Source organism: Aquarana catesbeiana, linkage group LG03, assembly GCF_042186555.1.
Source record: "Aquarana catesbeiana isolate 2022-GZ linkage group LG03, ASM4218655v1, whole genome shotgun sequence".
In the NCBI taxonomy this organism is placed as follows: domain Eukaryota; kingdom Metazoa; phylum Chordata; class Amphibia; order Anura; family Ranidae; genus Aquarana; species Aquarana catesbeiana.
In genome coordinates, this window is record NC_133326.1 from 123,654,235 (window position 1) to 123,673,935 (window position 19,701).

Sequence of the window (19,701 nt, forward strand, 5' to 3'; positions counted from 1 at the left end):
ACACATGCTCGGAAATAAAAGAATACATTACATCACTTCCAAAGTTGTATTCTGTCATGCGAGAATTTTCGTAAATTTAGTGAGCTATTGATTTGATTGGTATGTGACTAGCATGCAAAAAAAAAAAACACAATTATTCATCCGATATTCTCATCGCGTGTGTGTGTGGCTTTGGGCTTCCTTTAACGTTGGTGTCAGATGGGCAATCTAATACCACCCATAGACTCTCAAGCGGTGGAACATGTGGAAATGATTGGACTGCCTTCAGGGTAAATTTTTTTTTCATTGTTGTACACTTGGCTCGGCAAAGCACAGAAGTTTTCTCACAGGGGGAGAAGTAGCTTTCTAAATAGGCTTCCTAACCTGCCCGAGTTAATAAATTGGTTCCTTGACCCATCACCACTTTGTATAACTGAAGATTCCTGGCTGAGGTGGGGGCCTAATGTTGTGGCCAGATGGATAGAGTGGGGTGGACTGATAAGATGCTGATTTTTGTAAGGCTTCTTGTGAATGGATGAGCAGTGCTCAGCCCGACTTGGTTTTGTTCTGGGAATAGGATGAGAAGTCCCCGTCCAACTGCCAGAATGCAGCGCTGTATACTGTCTGTAGCTGATGCAGTTTTTACAGCACTGACAGCAGTCGCATGTTTTAGTGAATAGTTTGGCACGGCTTGACCCACATGTACTATTTTAAAAGGGTAACAAAGCTGGAGTTAGGCTTTAAAAGAGAAGTGTGGGGTTGTGTTAGATTTTTTTTTTTTTTTTTTTTTTTTTTCAGATTCATATTTTACCTAGGTGTATGCAGCATCGGCCCGATGTTGTATCTGCCCCCTGCAGGCTCGAAGACTGAGAACCGAGTGGGGGGGGGGGGGGGGCCCAAATCCCGGACCCTTCGCCACGTGAATGTACCCCTACCCTTTCACCTCCAAAAAGCAGTGAAATGTAAAAAAAAAAAAAAATACAGTTTTTGACAAGTTCTATATTAAAAAAAATAGCCCAAGGCCGCCGGTTACCTGCTAAAAAGAAAAGGGAAAAAAAGCAGCTCTTCTGTGGCTGTCTTCCTCTGTTGTGCTGTTGCCCACTGTCTGGCAGCTCTTATATAGCCATTGGGCGTGGCCATTTGACACCACCCAGAGAGCCGGCCTCTTGTGACATCACCCATTCACATTATGGGGGGGCTGGGATCTGGGGGACCCTTCTTAAAGGGGGCTTCCAGGTTCCGATAAGCCCCCCCGCCCGCAGACCCTAACAACCACCAGCCAGGGTTGTCGGGAAGTGGCCCTTGTCTCTATCAACAGAGCCCCCCTCTCGCTTGTCCCCTCCCTTTCCTGACCTGCCGGGCTGCATGCTTGGATAAGGGTTTGGTATGGATTTTGGGGGGAACCCCACGCTTTTTTTTTTTTTTTTTTTTCTCTTTGGGGCAGGGAACCCCGCTGATGACTCATCGGTTGTTAAGGATGCGGCAGCCGGCTTCCCGGCCCCCTGCTTAGCAACCAGCTACAAACAGTGTGTTTAAAGAGAGAAAAAAAAAACTTAAACACAAAATGCATGAAAACTGCCTGCAAAAACCACACAAAAAAACTAGGTTTTAAAAATGCACTGCAAAACGTGCCTGAAAAACGCATCAAGCACAGCTGTATAGATGTGAACCTAGACTTCGTGCTGTGCTGCATCGAGCTCCATAAATTGTAAAGTGGAGTTACCAGCAACATCTGCCACCTATTTGTTACAGCAGATCTTCACACCGAGGATAAACATGTCAAAGCATCTCTTAACCACTTAAAGACCGGCTCACGCCGATATACGTCAGCAGAATGGCTGGGCAAAGTAACGTACCTGTACGTCACTTTGAATTTCCCGCTGTGCGAGCTTCATGACCGTGGGACCTGCAGATGTCCGCCGGGTGCCCGCAATCATGTCACAGAGCTGAAGAATGGGGAGATGCCAGTGTAAACACAGCATCTCCCTGTTCTGCCTAGTGACAGGACACTGATCGTCTGCTCCCTGTCATTGGGAGCAGCAATCAGTGTCGTATCACTGCTTGCCCATCCCCCAGACATTTAGAATCACTCCCTAGAACACACTTAACCCCTTCCCCTCCCCCTAGTGGTTAACCTCATTACTGCCAGTGACGTTTTTACAGTAATCAATGCAATTTTATAGCATTGATCGCTGTATTAATGCCAATGGTCCCAAAAATGTGTCAAAATTGTCCGATGTGTCCGCCATAATGTCGCAGTCACGATAAAAATCGCTGATCGCCACCGTTACTAGTAAGGAAAAAAAAATTATAAAAATGCCACAAAACTATCCCTTATTTTGTAGACTTTTATAACTTTTGCGCAAACCAATCAAATGCTTATTGCGATTTTTAACAAAAATATGTATAAGAATATGTATTGGCCTAAAACTGAGGGGGAAAAAAGATATTTTTTTTTAATATATTTTTTGGGGATATTATAGCAAAAAGTAAAAAATATAGATTTTTTTTCAAAATTGTCGCTCTATTTTTGTTTCTAGCGCAAAAAATAAAAACCGCAGAGGTGATCAAGTGCCACCAAAAGAAAGCTCTATTTGTGGGAAAAAAGACGTCAATTTTGTTTGGGAGTCATGTCACACGACCGCGCAATTGTCAGATAAAGCGACACGTGCCGAATCGCAAAAGGTGGTCTAGTCATTTGGCAGCCAAATGGTCCAGGGCTGAAGTGAATAATCGTGAACTAATTCAGCAATCTTCCTGTTCACCTGTTCTTTCACTGTTGGTTGCAGAGCATTAGATTCAAGATTATTAGTATTGGCGTGTATTTGTCATTTCCTACCAGATTGCTCTCGGAATGATGAACTCATGTGACAGCTGCATTCACATTTGACTTTCATTTCTCTTACCATTGACTTGTCGTCAGGTTTTTTTATTTTTTTTTTCCTATTACGTTCATGCATGCCAGGTGCATGAACTGCCAATATTTATTACCTCTCCCCAAGATCACACAGCTCCCTAAACAATCCTTAAAGTTATTGTAAAGGTTGTTTTTGTTTTTCTAAAATAACAAATGTTGTACTTGCCTGCTCTGTGCATTGGTTTTTGCACAGAGCGGCCCCTGAACCTCCCCTTCCGGGGACCCTGCTGGCGCTCTTGGCCTCTCTTTTGTGTGCCTCCCTAGCAAGCTGCTTGCTATGGGAGGATACATGCGGGCTCACGCCTAACCCGACCTTTGTGCATCCATAGACACACTAAGCACAGCTCGGCCCCTCCTCCCTCCTCACAGGATTGGACTGAAAGCTCTTAACCAAGCTTGTGAGCACATGGAGAGAGAAGGCCTTTAAGCTGAGCCCAGTGCTGGATTTATACAGGAATCAGGTGTTGGGGAGGGAGGCTGGGGGACACTGCTATTATAAGTCCCCCCCCCCCTCTCTCTTAATTTTGGGAATGCATTAATGTAAAAAACCATTAGCCTTTACAACCACTTTGATTTTCTGATTTTCTCTCCAGAAGGACAGCACCATCTTTGTTCATTCATCATGTAGGGTCAGCATACACTTCCTGGACTAGGCTGTTGGCTCAAAGATGAGTCATGTTAATACTGGTGCCTGTGCAGTGCTTGGACGTGTTTACAAAAATCTAACACGGATAAGACCTTCTTTCACTGCCTCACTATGTAACCTACTACAAAGTTACAATGTTGCACTCTAATTAGGAGGGGAGAGGAGAAATGCTTCTCCTGCTTGCAGCAAGCTAATGACATCTCAGCATTGGCAAAGTCCCTTGACTAGAGCCTAAAGTGAAACTAAAGTTCCTGTTGTTCACCGTGAACAGGCAGGCTATTTTTTGCAGAAGACATGTTCTGTATCTTCTGCAATCAAATGCACCTACCTGCCTGCTCTCAGCATTCAATGGCATATAAACTGAGCTTCACATGCATCACTCAGCTTATAGCGCCGGCCCAATTCCTGTGTGCTGGGATGACTAGCTCCTGCGCGTGCGTAAATGTGACATCTTACGCTGGCCAATGACGAAAGCCGGCACCACACAGGAACCGTTGGAGGAAAGTATAGATCCCCCCCCCCCCCCTTTTTTTTTTTTATGTTTTTTTTTTTTTTTTTTTTGTTTCACCATAAAGCCCATAAAAGGCAGTGCTATGTCGTTTAAAAAAAAAAAAAATCATGTTTGCTACGTTAAAGTGGTTAAAAACCCTTATATGGCCTCGGGTGAGGCACAGAGATGAAACAATTCCTCCTACATAAGCTGTATCTGCAGCCCTCTCTTTGCAGACATTCAAAGTCCAGAATTTTATAAAGCTTCCTTGAGCTGTCAGAAAAAGGGCACTGCAGGACTCAGTGAGGAGGGCTCTGAGAGCTGATTGAAGGGAAGGGACACACCCCCTTCACACAGCTGAGTCTGCCAATCAGCTGGAAGTCCCTCCCCTGTCACCCACTTTTCTCTTGATGTCAGGAAAACTTGTCAGAAGTGATTCATGCTGATAGCAGAAGAATAAAGCATCAGACAGAAATGGCACTTCGTGCTCTTAACTGAGACAAGTACACATTTTAGAGGGATATGCTTTGTTCACATTTCATGTCTGAGGTTTACAACCCCTTTAAAGGAGAAGTGCAGCTAAAGCTCGTTTGGCTGGGCTTCTAAGGATCACAGGAGTGCAATTTGTTTTGCAATCCTGTGACCCGTTTTCAGCTGAAGTCCGCTCTCTGCTGATGTCGTAGAAATCGGTCCAGCTACCACATCATCCCGACAATGGAGGTCTTGATCCGCCGGGTCCTGGACTGACTGAGCTGCTGAGAGCCTGAGATGGCCGCTCCCCACCCCTCCACAGCTCAGCACTCCAGTCAGTGAGGAGAGAGCTGCTGATTGACAATCAGCAGCTTTCTGCCCGGGGAGCTGTGAGAACTGAGCCATCAGCGATGTTTGATGGCTCGGTTTTGAGTGCAGAGGCGGCCAGGGGACAGATGAGGCATCCACCTAGGTAAGTATGTAGTAAAGCTGTAGTAAACTCTTGTATTAAAAGTTAATGTCATAAAGTGCTAGTAGGCAAAGCTACTAGCACATAATGAAAGACTTGCTTTAAAATGAAGCCCTCCAGCGGTGCGCTGTCATTGCTGACAGGCCTGCCATCTTCACCCAGTCTTCCTTCTGGGTTTGACGGGCTTCAGCCATTTGTATGGCTGAGCCATGATGATGTCACTCCCATGCATGCACGCAGGAGTCTAAGCCGAAGCACAGAGCTCTGAAGGGCCCACATGCGCATGCCATCCTTACAGAGCGCCGGTGACATTACAGGCTGCAGAAACAGTGAATATCTCCTAAACGGTGCATTCCTCGTACCTACAGCTAATTTTTATTATAAGCTTACCTGTAGGGACAAGTGTCTAAGCTATGTTTTACTTCTGTTTTAATATTTGCTTTGCTAGTACTGCGTTCACATACTTTATGCTATAATACATTTGTTATATGCCATGGTGATTGCTATTTTTACCTCTCATGGTTAAAGAGAATGATTGATTGTTACAGCTTGGTGAATTGAGCTGAGTCTTTACAGCAGGGCTCAACAAATCCCAAGTCGCCATAACGACTAGAAATTGCATCCTGGCGCCTGGGCTACACTGCTGCTCGATTGCTTCCACACACGCAGGTAAAATGCCCCTACCCTCCCGGGCGCCGCAGGGTAGAGGAGAGTGAACACGTATCCACTCATCTCCCTTCCGGGTCCCCGGTGACAGTTTCCCAAGCCAGCATGGCTGGGAAAGAATGTAATGCAATATTTTTTTTTTTTTTTTTTTAAATTCTAAAAATTAAAGTTGCACATTAAATCCCCTCCCGTTTAGGCCCCCACATACGCATGTGTTTGGGTACCTACACATGAAAACAACAATTGCGATAATCGTTACATATCGGTGTGCACGCTGGAATGAGGGCAACTATTCTAGCACCAGTCTTCCTTTGTAACGCTAAACTGATGATTTATAGGGGCTTTTAAAATAAAGGATACTGGAGTTTGTTGCCATTTCGCAGGTGCACGCAAATTTATGGTTTTACATGTTGGGTATCTATTTACTCGGTGCAACATCATCATTTATATTTTATCAAAAACTGGGTAATGCATTTTTGTACCCTAAAATTAACGTTAGTGTGTGACGTTTTTTTTATTTTTTATTTCATTTCCTAGACCTTTGTGATAATATCGTGTGACATCCCTTGAAATGACCTAGTGAGAAAGCTGTCTCATTCAGTAGCAGTGTAACTGAATGAGACAGCTGTCTGATTTTTACATAAATGAAAAGCCATAAGTTACTTATTGCCTGCCCCATGGGACCAGCAGGGTAAGTATTAGTCATTTATAGCTTTTATTCTATTCTGACACTTCATACAGAAACAGAAAACAAAGCTTTGTTAAAAAAAAAAACAAAAAAAACCTGGCTCCTAACATTCTTAGCTGGCTCCTAGATTCAAAGCAAATTTGTCAAGCCCTGCTTTACAGTAATAAATGGAAAATGTACAACCCCCCCCTAAACATTTTTAATTTTATATTTATTGGTATCTCTTTACAGCATGCATACAAAAATTGCCTGTTGCTGCAGTCACATTTGTATGTACATGTATGTATTTGTATGACATTAGTATGTCCTAACTAATGTGATTTCCCAAAGCGTTTTATCTCTTCATGTAAGTGACACAGAACACCTAATGATTTAAAGCTGCTCTGATTAAATTGGCCCCAATCTGTGCGACATTTGTTTGGTTGCCAGTGAACGGGACCAAATTTGCTTTGTTAGTGACCCTGCTGGCCCCTCTCACCCAACATTCTTTTATTTAAAAAAAAAAAAAAAAAAAAACAAAAATTGTCAGCTGGACAGTGGCTGCATCGAATCAGTTGTAACTGATCCTGTGTTCTGACAGCTGTCAGTGGCAGTCAGAATACAATAACCCAGCAAGGAGATCCGTACTTCCATGCTGACCCGAGGAATACATTGGATTTTTAAATTTTTTTTTTTTTTGTAAGCCTGTAATGTGAAATAATAATAATAATAATAATAAATCAATCCATGTATGGCCAGCAATAGTTGAGACCTTTCACCTAATCTGTTCTATCAGTGTGCATAATGTTGCGTACACCGCGGTACAGGCAGCGATGACTCACCAGGGCTGTATTTCAGCTCCTCCATGGTAACACTGCATATACACCCACTCCTCTGCTGTACATCAGGAGCTGGCAGGCTGCTCTCCTGAGCTAGCGATCTATTTAGAATATAAAGAATGCTGCCACTCTTTCATTGCCAGTACAGATCTGTGACCTTTTACAATAACGACATCCATATGTACTATAGAGCTGCTTTGTATAAATGGCCATCCAGACTACTTGGAGCTCTTTTTACTGCTCTTAACGTACATTGCGTGGGATCATATTTAGTACTGTAATTCATTTTAGTAAAGTCAAGCTTTTAAAAAGAAAAACGTGACCTTTTCTACGCTCTCAGCAGTTACGTGTGCCCTTGGGGATTTCCAGGGTGGTCACAATAGTTTTCCGGACTGTAACCATCATCTTACCCCATCACCTTCCTGTCGCCCCCGAACCCGCCTCTTTAGAAGATTTCCCTCTTTAACAGGATTTCTTGTGGCTGTTACACTGCAGGACGTTTTCTTAATGGTCACATCATATCTTTTCTGCATACACCAGATTCCCCCCCCCCCCCCCCGTCCATAGCGAAGTGGCCTGACAAAGGTGTGAAGAGTAATGGTTTTGTTTTTTCTCCCCCCCCCCCCCCCATCTTTATTTTTAGAAATGCAACAATCTGCTTATGAGTAATCATTGTCCTCATTAAAAAATCTTGGCTGTTGGTTTTGTTAATCCTGTTTTTAAAAGGACTATTTGTGCCCTTTGGCAGCATCAGGCATTACTTCCTCCTTCTAATTAGAAGTTTCCTAATTGTGTAACAGAGATGCAATGTAAGCATTTTATTGGGACAGCCCAGTACATAGGAAGGAATTACTCAGATCCAGCAAACAGCCTGTGTGCTTTCCAAATGACATGACATAACTCTTCTGTATGCACATTGGGGTGTAATGACTGTAGCTGCTCATAAGGGTCGGTTCACACATGGGCAACACGACTTTAGCGCGGCTTCAGCGCGACTTCGGCAAATTACGAGGCGACTTGAAGTCGCCTCCATGACAGGCGACTTCGCCTGTGGCCAATCACCTCTCTGGGAGGGAGGGGTTTTCTCTGCAAAGTCGCTTGAGAGATCCGACTTGCAGGCGACTTACATTGAGTTGAATGGGTACAAGTCGCCTACAAGTCGGATAGAAGTAGTACAGGAACCTTTTTTGAAGTCGGAGCGACTTCAGTAGTGTCAGTTAAGACGGTTCAATTCACTACAATTGTAATCTAAATGCAAAGCGACTTGGGGCGACTTGAGGGCGTACAAGTCGGATCCCAAGTCGCCCCAGTGTGAACCGAGAAAGGTTTAAAGCTAAGCATAAGAGCCCATACCCCTTCATACATGTTCTGCAAGGATGAGTATAGTTAGATATTGTATTGTGAAATGGCAACTACAGCATGAGGCCTATTGGCTAATAAAATATTGACCCTGATAACTTGTACACAGTAATGGTTTAAAAGAAATGGCCAAGCAGGCTGATCTATTTTATTCCTGTGCTTCTTTTTTTTTTTTTTTTTTTTTTTTTTTTTTTTTATAGCTTAGTCTTTATGCTGAGTGAGTGATGTCAACGGGATTAAAGTTTATAAAGGAGCTCCAGTCTGTAAAAAATAAAAATTAATGTAAAAGTCAGCGACTACAAATACTGTAGATGCTGACTTAATATAAGGACACTTTCCTGTCCAGGGATCCCGTGATGTTGGCACCCTGAGCCAATTCGTTAATCGGCTTCAGGTGCCGACATTTTAAATAGGGGAAACTTTAGTGCCGATTCACACTTCTACGCTCTGCGAGATTGCATGTGATTCGCACTGCAGTCCAAATCACATGCAATGTCCATACGATGCGATTTTAGCCATACAGATAGTATGGCTGATATCGCATTGCATTTGTACCAAACCCGCACAGGACCTTTTTTTTCCTTTTTTTTTTTTTTTTTTTTTTTTTTTTTGTCCGCACCAGAATCTAATCGCCACCCATGCGTTCTGATTCATGTCCGAAGTGTCAGTTCACCGTGCGATATGCGAGCTGAAATGGGGGTGTCATTTAACAATGTATTGACACTCCCAGCAGTTCGCATATGGCGGTGTGAACTGCTGTGCGAGTTGGGTGCGTTGCAGGAACTCGCAGTGGATTTGCAGGGTTCCCGCATCGCACAAGTGTGAATCGGCACTCAAAGTGCTTAGATATTCCTAAATTAACTGTAAATATTTTAAAACGAGCTATTACTGACAACTGTAGCTGCATGTACTGTGAAAAATTCCATCCCCAAAATTCACAGCTCCTCTGTTTGTTTTCTCTGCCAGCAAGGACTTGTCAGTTGGCAAACAGTAGGTGCTGTAAGCTGTTGGAGGTCACTGAAGCCTGACTTCATAGTCTCTATTGTGACTCCAGCCGCTGTTTGTATGCTTTTTTTATGGAAAAAGTTGTAAAATATCCTTTTCCAATGATCTCTATGAAAGAAGGCAATGGCTTGCTCAGCAGGGACTAGACACATTTTGATCCATTTGTAGCTCTCCCCGTTCGGCAGCAGAAGAGGATTGTGAAACGGACAAGCTGGAAAAGACTTATTTATCATTGGCTGATGGTAGAGAATCCTGCTGTCAGAATATAATCTCCCGGCTGGAGGGGGGTTGGCGGCAATTCCTCCAGCCATCTTGTTTGTGTGGCTGCAGGAACCTGTTTGAACTGATCTAGATGAACCATCTATGGCCAGCTTTGGTCAATAGGGTTACAGTGACTGCAGCAAGGTCAACTTCACACCTCTGTTCTTCAGGTTTTGTATGTTCTAGACCAGGGCTCGACAAATCCAAGGCACCATGGCGACTAGAAATTGCATCCTAGAGCCTGGACTTTTGTCAGCCCATTCACTGTTGCAGGGATGCACAGTTTGTATCACACGAGGTCCGGTACATGCAGGCCCGGGCACCGGGCAGGTAGTTTGTTTCTACATTTTGCCCTGCTGCAGGCTAGCAACAGGGCTCACTTGTCAGGTGGACGCGTTCAGGTGGCTCCACCCAAAGAGGTAAAGTGCTCCGCCCCAACCCTGCATGTCTCATTAAAGAGAACCTGTCGCCAAAAAATCATCACATAGGGGACCTTTTGTAAAAAATTAAAGTTGCACATAAACGCATGTTACATATTGCCACGCACAAACTGGCTCCCACTTTTTTTTTTTTTTTAACTGTTTCCTAGATTCAAAGCAAACATGTCAATCCCTGGTTTAGACACTTTTTTTAGGTATGTTTTCATGTATTACCATTCATCCCTATGAAAGACGTGATTTGCGGAAAACGGTTCAAGGATGCAGTAGGCAGGATACTTTTTAAATACCCTTACCTGTGCTCTGAAATGACCCTTATTGTATGTTGAAAGTCCTAGATATTCTTCCATTTTTATGGAGTTCATAAGGTATATACTGAGTACTTAAGTATATATACAGTGAGGGGCAGATCCTCTGCTGATTCTGTACATTTGCCCACTGACAAAAATGATGGGGCTATAATTTTAATAGTAGGTTTATTTTACCAGTGAGAGACGGAATAACAAAAATATCCAGAAAAACGCATTTCAAAAAAGTTTTATAAATCGATTTGCATTTTAATGAGTGAAATAAGTATTTGACCCCTTTGCAAAACATGCCTTAGTACTTGGTGGCGAAACCCTTGTTGGCAATCAGAGGGGTGACTTTTCTTGTAATTGGCCACCAGGTTTGCACACATCTCATGAGGGATTTTGTCCCACTCCTCTTTGCAGATCCTCTCCAAGTCATTAAAGCGGGGTTCCACCCAAATTTTGAACATTATCTCTATGCATTCTCTTCCTTGCCTAGATGCTGACATGCTGTGTAAAAAAAAATTTAAATCGCCGTAATTACCTTTTTTTTCTAATCTTCTTTGCATTTCCTGGTTCTCCTCCCATGGGAGTAGGCGTGTTTCTAGCCTCTCCCAGACCTCCCACAGTCCCCTGGGAGCTAGTCTCAGGCTTCCCAGCATGCATTGTGCAACAGCATCATCACAACATCTCGGTGAATGCTGGGAGCACAGCATTCACCGTATCCAGGAAATACATGCTTGTTGGCTTCAAATGCCCACAATGAAGATGGAAACCGCCTTCAGGGAATTTTATAAGTTATTCTTTACAACGAAATCGGACACAGGCGGACTTATTACACAGAACATGTGAGTAGATAATGATGAGAAGAAAAGTTTTTTTGAATGAACTCCCAAAAAAAAAAAATGATAGGTGGACCCCCGCTTTAAGGTTTCGAGGCTAACGTTTGGTAACTAGAAACTTCAGCTCCCTCCACATATTTTCTATGGGATTAAGGTCTGGAGAGTGGCTAGGTCACTCCAGGACCTTAATGTGCTTCTTTTATGAGCCACTCCTTTGTAGCCTTTGTCCGCGTGTTTTGGGTTATTGTCATGCTGGATGGAATACCCATCCACGACCCATTTTTAATGCCCTGGCTGAGGGAAGGAGGTACTCGCCCAAGATTTGATGGTACATGCCCCCGTCCATTGTGCCCTTAGCAGAAAAACACCCCCAAAGCATGATGTTTCCACCTCGATGTTTGATGGTGTTCTTGGGGTCATAGGCAGCATTCCTCCTCCTCCAAACACAGCGAGTTGAGCTGATGCCAAAGAGCTCGATTTTGGTCTCATCTGACGACGACACTTTTTCACAGTTATCCTCTGAATCGTTCAGATGTTCATTAGCAAACTTCAGATGGGCCTATACATGTGCTTTTTTGAGCAGGGGACCTTGCTGGTGCTGTAGGATTTCAGTCCTTCATGGTGTAGTTTGTTACCAATTGTTTTCTTGGTGACTATGGTACCAGCTGCCTTGAGATCATTGACAAGATTCTTCCGTGTAGTTCTGGGCTGATTCCTCATCGTTCTCATGATTATGGAAACTCTGAGGTGAGACCTAGCATGGAGTCCCAGACCGAGGGAGATTGACTGACTGTTGTTTTGTTTCTTCCATTTGCGAATAATCTTACCAACTGTTGTCACCCTCTCACCAAGCTGCTTGGCGATGGTCTTGTAGCTCATTCCAGCCTTGTGTAGGTCTTCAGTCTTGTCACTGACATCCTTGAACAGCTCTTTGGTTTTAGCTATAAGATGCTGAGATTAGGAGAACTCCCTTTGAGAGTGCTCCTAATCTCAGCTCGTTACCTGTGTAGAGGACACCTGGGAGCCAGAAATCTTGCTGATTGCTATGGGATCAAATACTTATTTCGCTCATTAAAATGCAAATCAATTTATAACATTTTTGAAATGTGTTTTTCTGGTCGTTCTTTTGTTAAGATCACAAAGTTGACATTAATGTGGCAAATCAGAGCTGTGACTTTTCCTGCTCTGTCACTCATCCTGAGCGTTACATCTGCTGCAAGCTGATTGGTGTGTTTATTAAAATAAGAATTCTGTTGGATGTTTACTGGATGTTTGGCAGTAGGTTTTATCTAAACTATTCTTCCTTTCGGGAAACTGTTAATAATCTTTCTATGACAAGGTTACTGTGTGCATCTATGAGCGGGCCTGGGTTGTGTGTTACAGGAAGTGGTCTGTGAACTCCGTACAATGCATGACGCACATAGGCCACTTCCTGCCCAAAACAAAAGAAGTAAGTTGTGTTTGTGTAAACATGTCATTGCTAGATATCTAATCCTAAACCTAACTTTTTTTTTTTCTCCCTCTCAACCTTTTTTTTCAGGTATCGATTTTAAAATCCGAACCATAGAATTAGATGGAAAGAAGATTAAACTTCAGATATGGTATGTGCACTTCAGTCCATCCACAAAGATGTTTTGTTCATTTTATAAAGTCTGCAATATTCTACTTAAAGCGGTTATAAACCGATGGGCAAATTTTTATTTTGTTTTCTCCTTACCTGCATGGTAAAGCCATAATGTGCTAGTATCGCATACTAGCACATTATGTGAAACTAACCTGAAAACGAAGCATTCCAGCAATGCAGTGTAACCACAGAAGGCCACTTCTATCTTCACCCAGTCATCGTTCTGGGTCCGCAGAATCTGGCTGTGTGACTGGCCGGAGCCACGATGATGTCACTCCCACGCATGCGTGGGGGAGCCGCCGTTTAAGGCACAGGACTTTAAAGGAACGGCCAGGGTGGCTGTTCCTTCAGAGCGCGTGCGCCGATGATGTCATCGGTTACATATATGGTAAACATCTCTTAAACGGTGCACATTTAGGAGATATTTACAATACTTATAGAAAAGCCTATAATAAAGCTTAACTAAAGGTATAAATCAGAGATGGGAGTTTACTTCCACTTTAAACTAAGGCAAGAGAGACGTTCCTGCTCTTAATTACCAAATGCAAGCCCCTTTACTAATTGGGAGGCATCTGCTGTGTTTTTTATGCCATGTCTGCACCAGGTAGCTCTAGCAGTCAGCTCTCTGAGCCTTTTGTGAACATAAGCATAAGTCCCGCTGATGTGCGTTAGGCTACTTTCACACAGGCATTTAGCCCCTGTATGAATCCCTTTTTACTATTACATGTGTTTTTACTGTGTTCTGTTTGTGTTAACATCTAGCAATGGTAAAAGTGACATCAGTATACAGAAGCATTCATAATGCACAGAAGTAAGCAGGATGTTGTCTTTCAATGGCTCCTGCAACCATTAGTGAGAAATATCATATGCAGCAAACCTATATGTAGTGCTGGCTGTAGTGAATAGTGCTCATCCTTAAAGCAGTATTAAACCCAAAAGCAAAAAATTAATATTGCAGCTTATCAAGCATTAGATGTAGTGGCTGCATTTGTTTTTCTTTTTTAGGCTTCTTTCCCCTCTGTTTTCACCTGGTAATCTGGCTACTAACACACCACCTGTATTAGAGTGCCCCTGCTCTGGATGAAGGAGCACAGGGAGTACTTTTGGACAATAGCATTGTCAGTCTGTGGGGACTGGCGTGTTGGATGTACTAAAAATCATGCAGACATCACTCTAAGAATTGGTAAACTGCAATATAATGCATGCTTTTGGATTTAAAGTGGATGTAAACCCTCACATATACCCAGTGAAGTGAACAGCCTCAGGTATACCGTGATCAAACAAATCTCCCTACGTCCGTTTTACACGTATATCTGCTGTCTTCAGCTTGCTATATTTGGAATTCTTACATCGGGTTCGAATTTTTACTTCCTCATTCAGCAGTAGGAGTGGGTTCTTGGCATACACTGGGAGACAGCTGATTGGAGGAAAGGCACACACCCCCCTCTCTCTCCACATAGGTGAAGGAAGGAATGTGTAGAGCTGTGCTGTGACAAGACAGGCTCTCTGCTAATCTATTTATAGCAACCTCCCAGGACACAAATTTCAGGCTGGTTTTACCTTGGTTGACGGAGAATTTGTCAGAAGTTATCATGCTGATGACAGAGCAACAAAACAGCAGAAAGACACAAGAGTAAGTGCTTTGGAGATAGATAAATAAATGCTGCAGATATGTGCCTAGGTCAAATTTCATGAATCGGGATTACATCCACTTTAATACCACTTTAAAAAAAAACGGTACAAGCAAAGCCTTAATTTCATCATCCAACCTTTAGGTAACATTTTTTTTTACTCTGCAATACAAACCTTGTAACATATGAATGTTTGTTACATACCAGGACTCGACAAATCCAAGGTGCCAGGTCGCCACGGCGAGTAAAAAATGTGGCCTGGCACCTTGGTTGTTGTCACCACAGAGGCTAGCATTGGGGGGGGCACAATATTGCCTGGCGGCTGACAGATGTTCCATGTGTCTTCTGATGCTGGGGATGGGCAGGGGCAACTCTGTGAGGGAGGTCTGAAGGAGGAGAGGGGCTGGACTGTGAAGGGCGTGTTAGGGCAGATGCGGGGCTGTAGGGCAGTAGGGCGGGCAGGTCGGGGGAGGAGTGGAGCTAACTGGCACAGTGGAGCCCCTGGCAGGAAGTGCCCTCCTGTGCAGTTCTTCTTCCTCCTGCTGGGTGCGGGTCTAGATCGAGACATCCGGGGAGATCTGGGAGCAGAAACCGACGGCTCTGAGCAGGCTTAGCAATGGCCCCAAGCTGGCAAGGGATCCCACCATCTTGCAGGGGATCCGTTGGCTCTTTTTTTTATCATAGATGTATTTTGAATGATAGAGACAGAATATCAACCAAAAATCCAGAAAAAATACATGATGATGTTATAAATTGAGTTGCAGTTCAGTAATTAAAATCAGTATTTGATCCCCAAGCAAAACATGACTTGGTGGAGAAACCCTTGTTGGCAAGCACAGGGGTAAGACGTTTCTTGTAGTTAGTGACAAGGTTTGCACACATCTCAGGAGGTATTTTGGACCACTCTTCTTCACAGATCTTCTCTAAAACCTTAAGGTTTCTTGGCTGTCGCTTGGCAACTTGAAGTTTCAGCTCCCTCCATAAATTTTCTATAGGAGTAAGGTCTGGAGACTGGCTAGGCCACTCATGACCTTTAATGTGCTTCTTCTTGAACCAATCCTTTGTTGCCTTGGCGGTATGTTTTGTGTCATTGTCATGCCTAAAGACCCATCCACGACCCATCTTCAGTGTTCTGGCTGAGGGAAGAATGTTCTCATCCAAGATTTTACAATACTTGGCCCCTCAAGGAGGCAAAGTCGGACTGTACTTTTAGCAGAGAAACAGGCCCAAAGCATGATGTTTCCACCTCTGTGCTTGACTTTAGGGATGGTGTTCTTAGGGTCATAGTCAGCTTTTTCTTCCTCCAAACATGGCAAGTCACCCTCCTCATGAAGGCACATGTACAGTCATGCCAATGAACATCTAAATAATTCAGAGAAGCATTGGGAGAACGTGCTGTGGTCAGATGAAAAATTGAGCCCTTTGGCATTAACTCGACTCGCCATGTTTGGAGGAAGAAAAATGTTGACTATGACCCCAAGAACACCATCCCTACAGTCAAGCATGGAGGTGGAAACCTGATGCTTTGGGGCAGTTTCTCTGCTAGAGATACAGGCTGAATTTGCCGCATTGAGGGGCCAATGGATTGGACCATGTATTATAAAATCTTGGATGAGAACATTCTTCCCTCAGCCAGAACACTGAAGATGGGTCATGGATGGGGGTCTTTCAGCATGACAATGACCCAAAACATACCGCCAAGGCAACAAAGGCATGGGCAAACTTACAAAATCTGCAGGGGATCAAATAATTGTTTTCTCCACTGTACCTAGTACGTGATCTGACACCTCCCGGGTCTGGGGCGCACGCCCTGCCGGCGACCCGCTCCTACTGTAATTGGCCACAGCAGAAGTGGCGGACCCGATGTCCGCTGATCGTTCCAGAGATCAGCTGAATGGCGGTCTGCCTTTGTAAACAAGGGAGATTGCCGTTCTTTGAGGAGGGAAGAAAGATCTTGCGTTTCTGCTAAGCATGATCTGTCTTTCCACTGTAAATGCGTGCGCGCGCACACACACACACACCACTCCCAGGGAACACAGTTAACACTTTGATCAACCCTGATGTTAACTCCTCCACTACCAGTGTCATTAGTACAGTGAAATTGCATATTTGTTTAGCACTGATCACTGTATTGGTGTCACTGGTCCCCAAAAAGTGTTACTTAAGCTGGATACACACTATACAATTTTTTCTGTAGAATTTTTCCTTCAGGTTTACTCAAACCTTAAGAGTTTCAATTTGTATGCAATCAGGCAGGCCCTTGCACTACATGGTTTTGGTAAATCTAAAGGAAATCGGACAACAAAAGTTGTATAGTGTGTTATGGGGTCTAAGTCAGATTTTTCCGCCGCAATGTCAGTCCCGCTAAAAATCGCTGGTTGTCGCCATTACTAGTAAAAAAATTTAAAATTCCAGAAGTCTATCCCATAGTTTGTAGACGCTATATCTTTTGCGCAAACCAATAAATATACGCTTATTGTCATTTTTGTTTTATCAAAAATATGTAGCAGAATACATATTGGCCTAAATTGAAGACATATTGTGTTGTGTGTGTGTGTGTTTTTTTTTTTTTTTTTTTTTAAATTGTCGATCATTTTTTGTTTTATAGCGAAAAAAATAAAAACCACGAAAGTGATTAAATACCACCAAAAGAAAGCTCTTTTTGTGGGGAAAAAAAAGACAAAGTTTTAAATGGGGACTGTGGCGCATGACCGCGCAATTGTCAGTTACAGTAATGCAATGCTGTATTGCAAAAAATGGCCGAGTCATGAAGAGGGGGGGGGGGTAAATCTTCCGGAGCTGAAGTGGTTACAAAGTTCTGTCCTGTGACCATGCATCTCTTCTTCCAGATAGGTGGGGCAGGGTTACAGGACACTGTGCAGATACACACTGTGCCTGTTTTCCATAGTCTGTTCGACTTGAGGCAAGATGCAGGCTGTGCTAGAGCAGGGTGCATGTTCAAGAGGCAGGCATTGATTGGGAATGTGGTGGCTGAACAAACTACCCAATACAGGCTTGCTGGTCTGAATGGCCAGCTAAAGGATGAAAACTGACCACACTTACAGATTGGCTTCTGTGCTTTGTGTGGTCAATTTAGAATAAGGGTCCTTTCACACTGGGGCGGATTGCAGGCGCTATTGCGCCTGCAAACCGACCCGAAACAGCCGCTGCTTTAATTCCAGTGTGAAAGCCCCGAGGGCTTTCACACTGGAGCGATGCGCTGGTAGGACGGTAAAAAAAGTCCTGCCAGCAGCATCTTCGGAGCGGTGAAGGAGCGGAGTGTATACCTCGCCTGCCCATTGAAATCAATGGGACGGCACGGCTATACCGCCGGCAAAGGGCCTCTGCAGAGGCGCTTTGCGGTGGTTTTAACCCTTTCTCGCCCGCTAGCAGGGGGGTAAAACCGCCCCGCTAGCGGCCGCATACCGACGGTAAAGCGCCGCTTACAATAGTGGCGCTTTACCGCCGACAATGCCCCCGCCCCAGTGTGAAAGGGCTCTAAGGAAGAAATGTGACTGGCAGGATCTACCAGTTACTTCAGATGCAAGAAGGACATAGAAATGGAGAATACGATCTATAAAATACACCTATGAATTCAAAGTCAAGCCCCTAATAACTTTCAGTGCAGATTCTTGAAATGTAACTAAATCCTATTTTTTGTCTGTTTTGGATTTTACCTCTGTAAAGGTGTCCTTCCTTAGGTTTTTTTTTCCTGCCTGTGTCCCTACTGTTCAGATTCACCCTCTGTTTGTCCTGATGACCAGTGTCACTGGTTGTGATCAAGGCTACCCGCTGAAACACGTTAGCCTTTTTATACTTGCTGTCATGTGAATTAATAAAGTAATTTATATGGATTTGGAGTTTCACTCAGTTTGGACCACTGTTACTGGGTCTGAAAGTGGGTGAAATGCCAACATTTGTATTTGTCATCCAAACAAGAAAAGAGGGAAAGTCTTCCAGTGGGTACACATGTTCTGGTAGAGTGATTTTAAGTCCTTAAAACAAAAACCCACAGTACCCAAAATTGCCCATAAGCGACACTTTAAAAGCTTATATAGGTTATTAGTTTAGAATTAACTGTGAATTGCCTAGAATTAAGATTTTTGTAATATTAAATTTTATTTCATTTATTTTTTTTACACTTTTCTTCATTTTACCTTTTTATTGCTTATCTAGGTGATTCACAAGATCCCTATGCAATAGCATGGGCACATGACAGGTTCTCTTTTATAGAGACATTGGGTATCCATAAGACTTTATTCACAGCAGCGTTTTGCCCCACTGCAAATCTCAGCAGAAAGAACCTACTGATTCCTGCTGCTGGGATGACAGCTGTATGCAGATAGCAGCGTCCCCCAAGAAGGGCGGCAGCTAATTGCAAAGCCAGTGCTTACCTGTTCTAATTGTGACAGGACTCACTCTGTGTCACTGGGGTGTATAGTCTTGAGCGAATGGTGCCTTAGACCACCATTGTCTCCACTGCAGCTAACCAGTTACAGATCATGCTTGATTTTTTTTTTTTTTTTTTTTTTTTTTTTTTTTTTCCTATACTGTGTTTTTATTGAGTATAACAATGGGTACAGTATAGCTTATACAGCATAACATATACAGTATGTAACAAGTGAGTACGCCCCTCACATTTTTGTAAATTATTTTATTTTATCTTTTCATGTGACAACACTGAAGAAATTACACTTTGCTATAATGTAAAGTATTGAGTGTACAGCTTGTATAACAGTGTACATTTTCTGTCCCCTCAAAAATAACTCACAGCCATTAATGTCTAAACTGCTGGCAACAAAAGTGAGTATGCCCCTAAGTAAAAATGTCCAAATTGGGCCCAATTAGCCATTTTCCCTCCTCTGTCATGTGACTTGTTAGTGTTACAAGGTCTTAGGTGTGAATGGGGAACAGGTGTGTTAGAGTGAGAGCGGTAAATTTTTCATACTGGTCACTGGAAGTTCAACATGGCACCTCATGGCAAAGAACTCTGAGGATGAAAAAAAAAATAATTGTTGCTCTACAAAGATGGCCTAGGCTAGTGATGGCGAACCTTGGCACCCCAGATGTTTTGGAACCACAATTCCCATGATGCTCATGGACTCTGC

The 19,701-nt window shown here is 43.4% G+C and overlaps 1 protein-coding gene across 1 annotated transcript in view; it reads left to right on the forward strand.

The window, feature by feature from the left end:
* Positions 1–19,701, forward strand: part of RAB8B (RAB8B, member RAS oncogene family) — a 62,222-nt gene that overhangs the window by 20,622 nt on the left and 21,899 nt on the right. Inside the window, exon 2 of the mRNA XM_073619145.1 lies at positions 12,879–12,939. Coding sequence (XP_073475246.1) covers positions 12,879–12,939 — 61 coding nt within the window. The remainder of the gene's footprint in view (positions 1–12,878; positions 12,940–19,701) is intronic.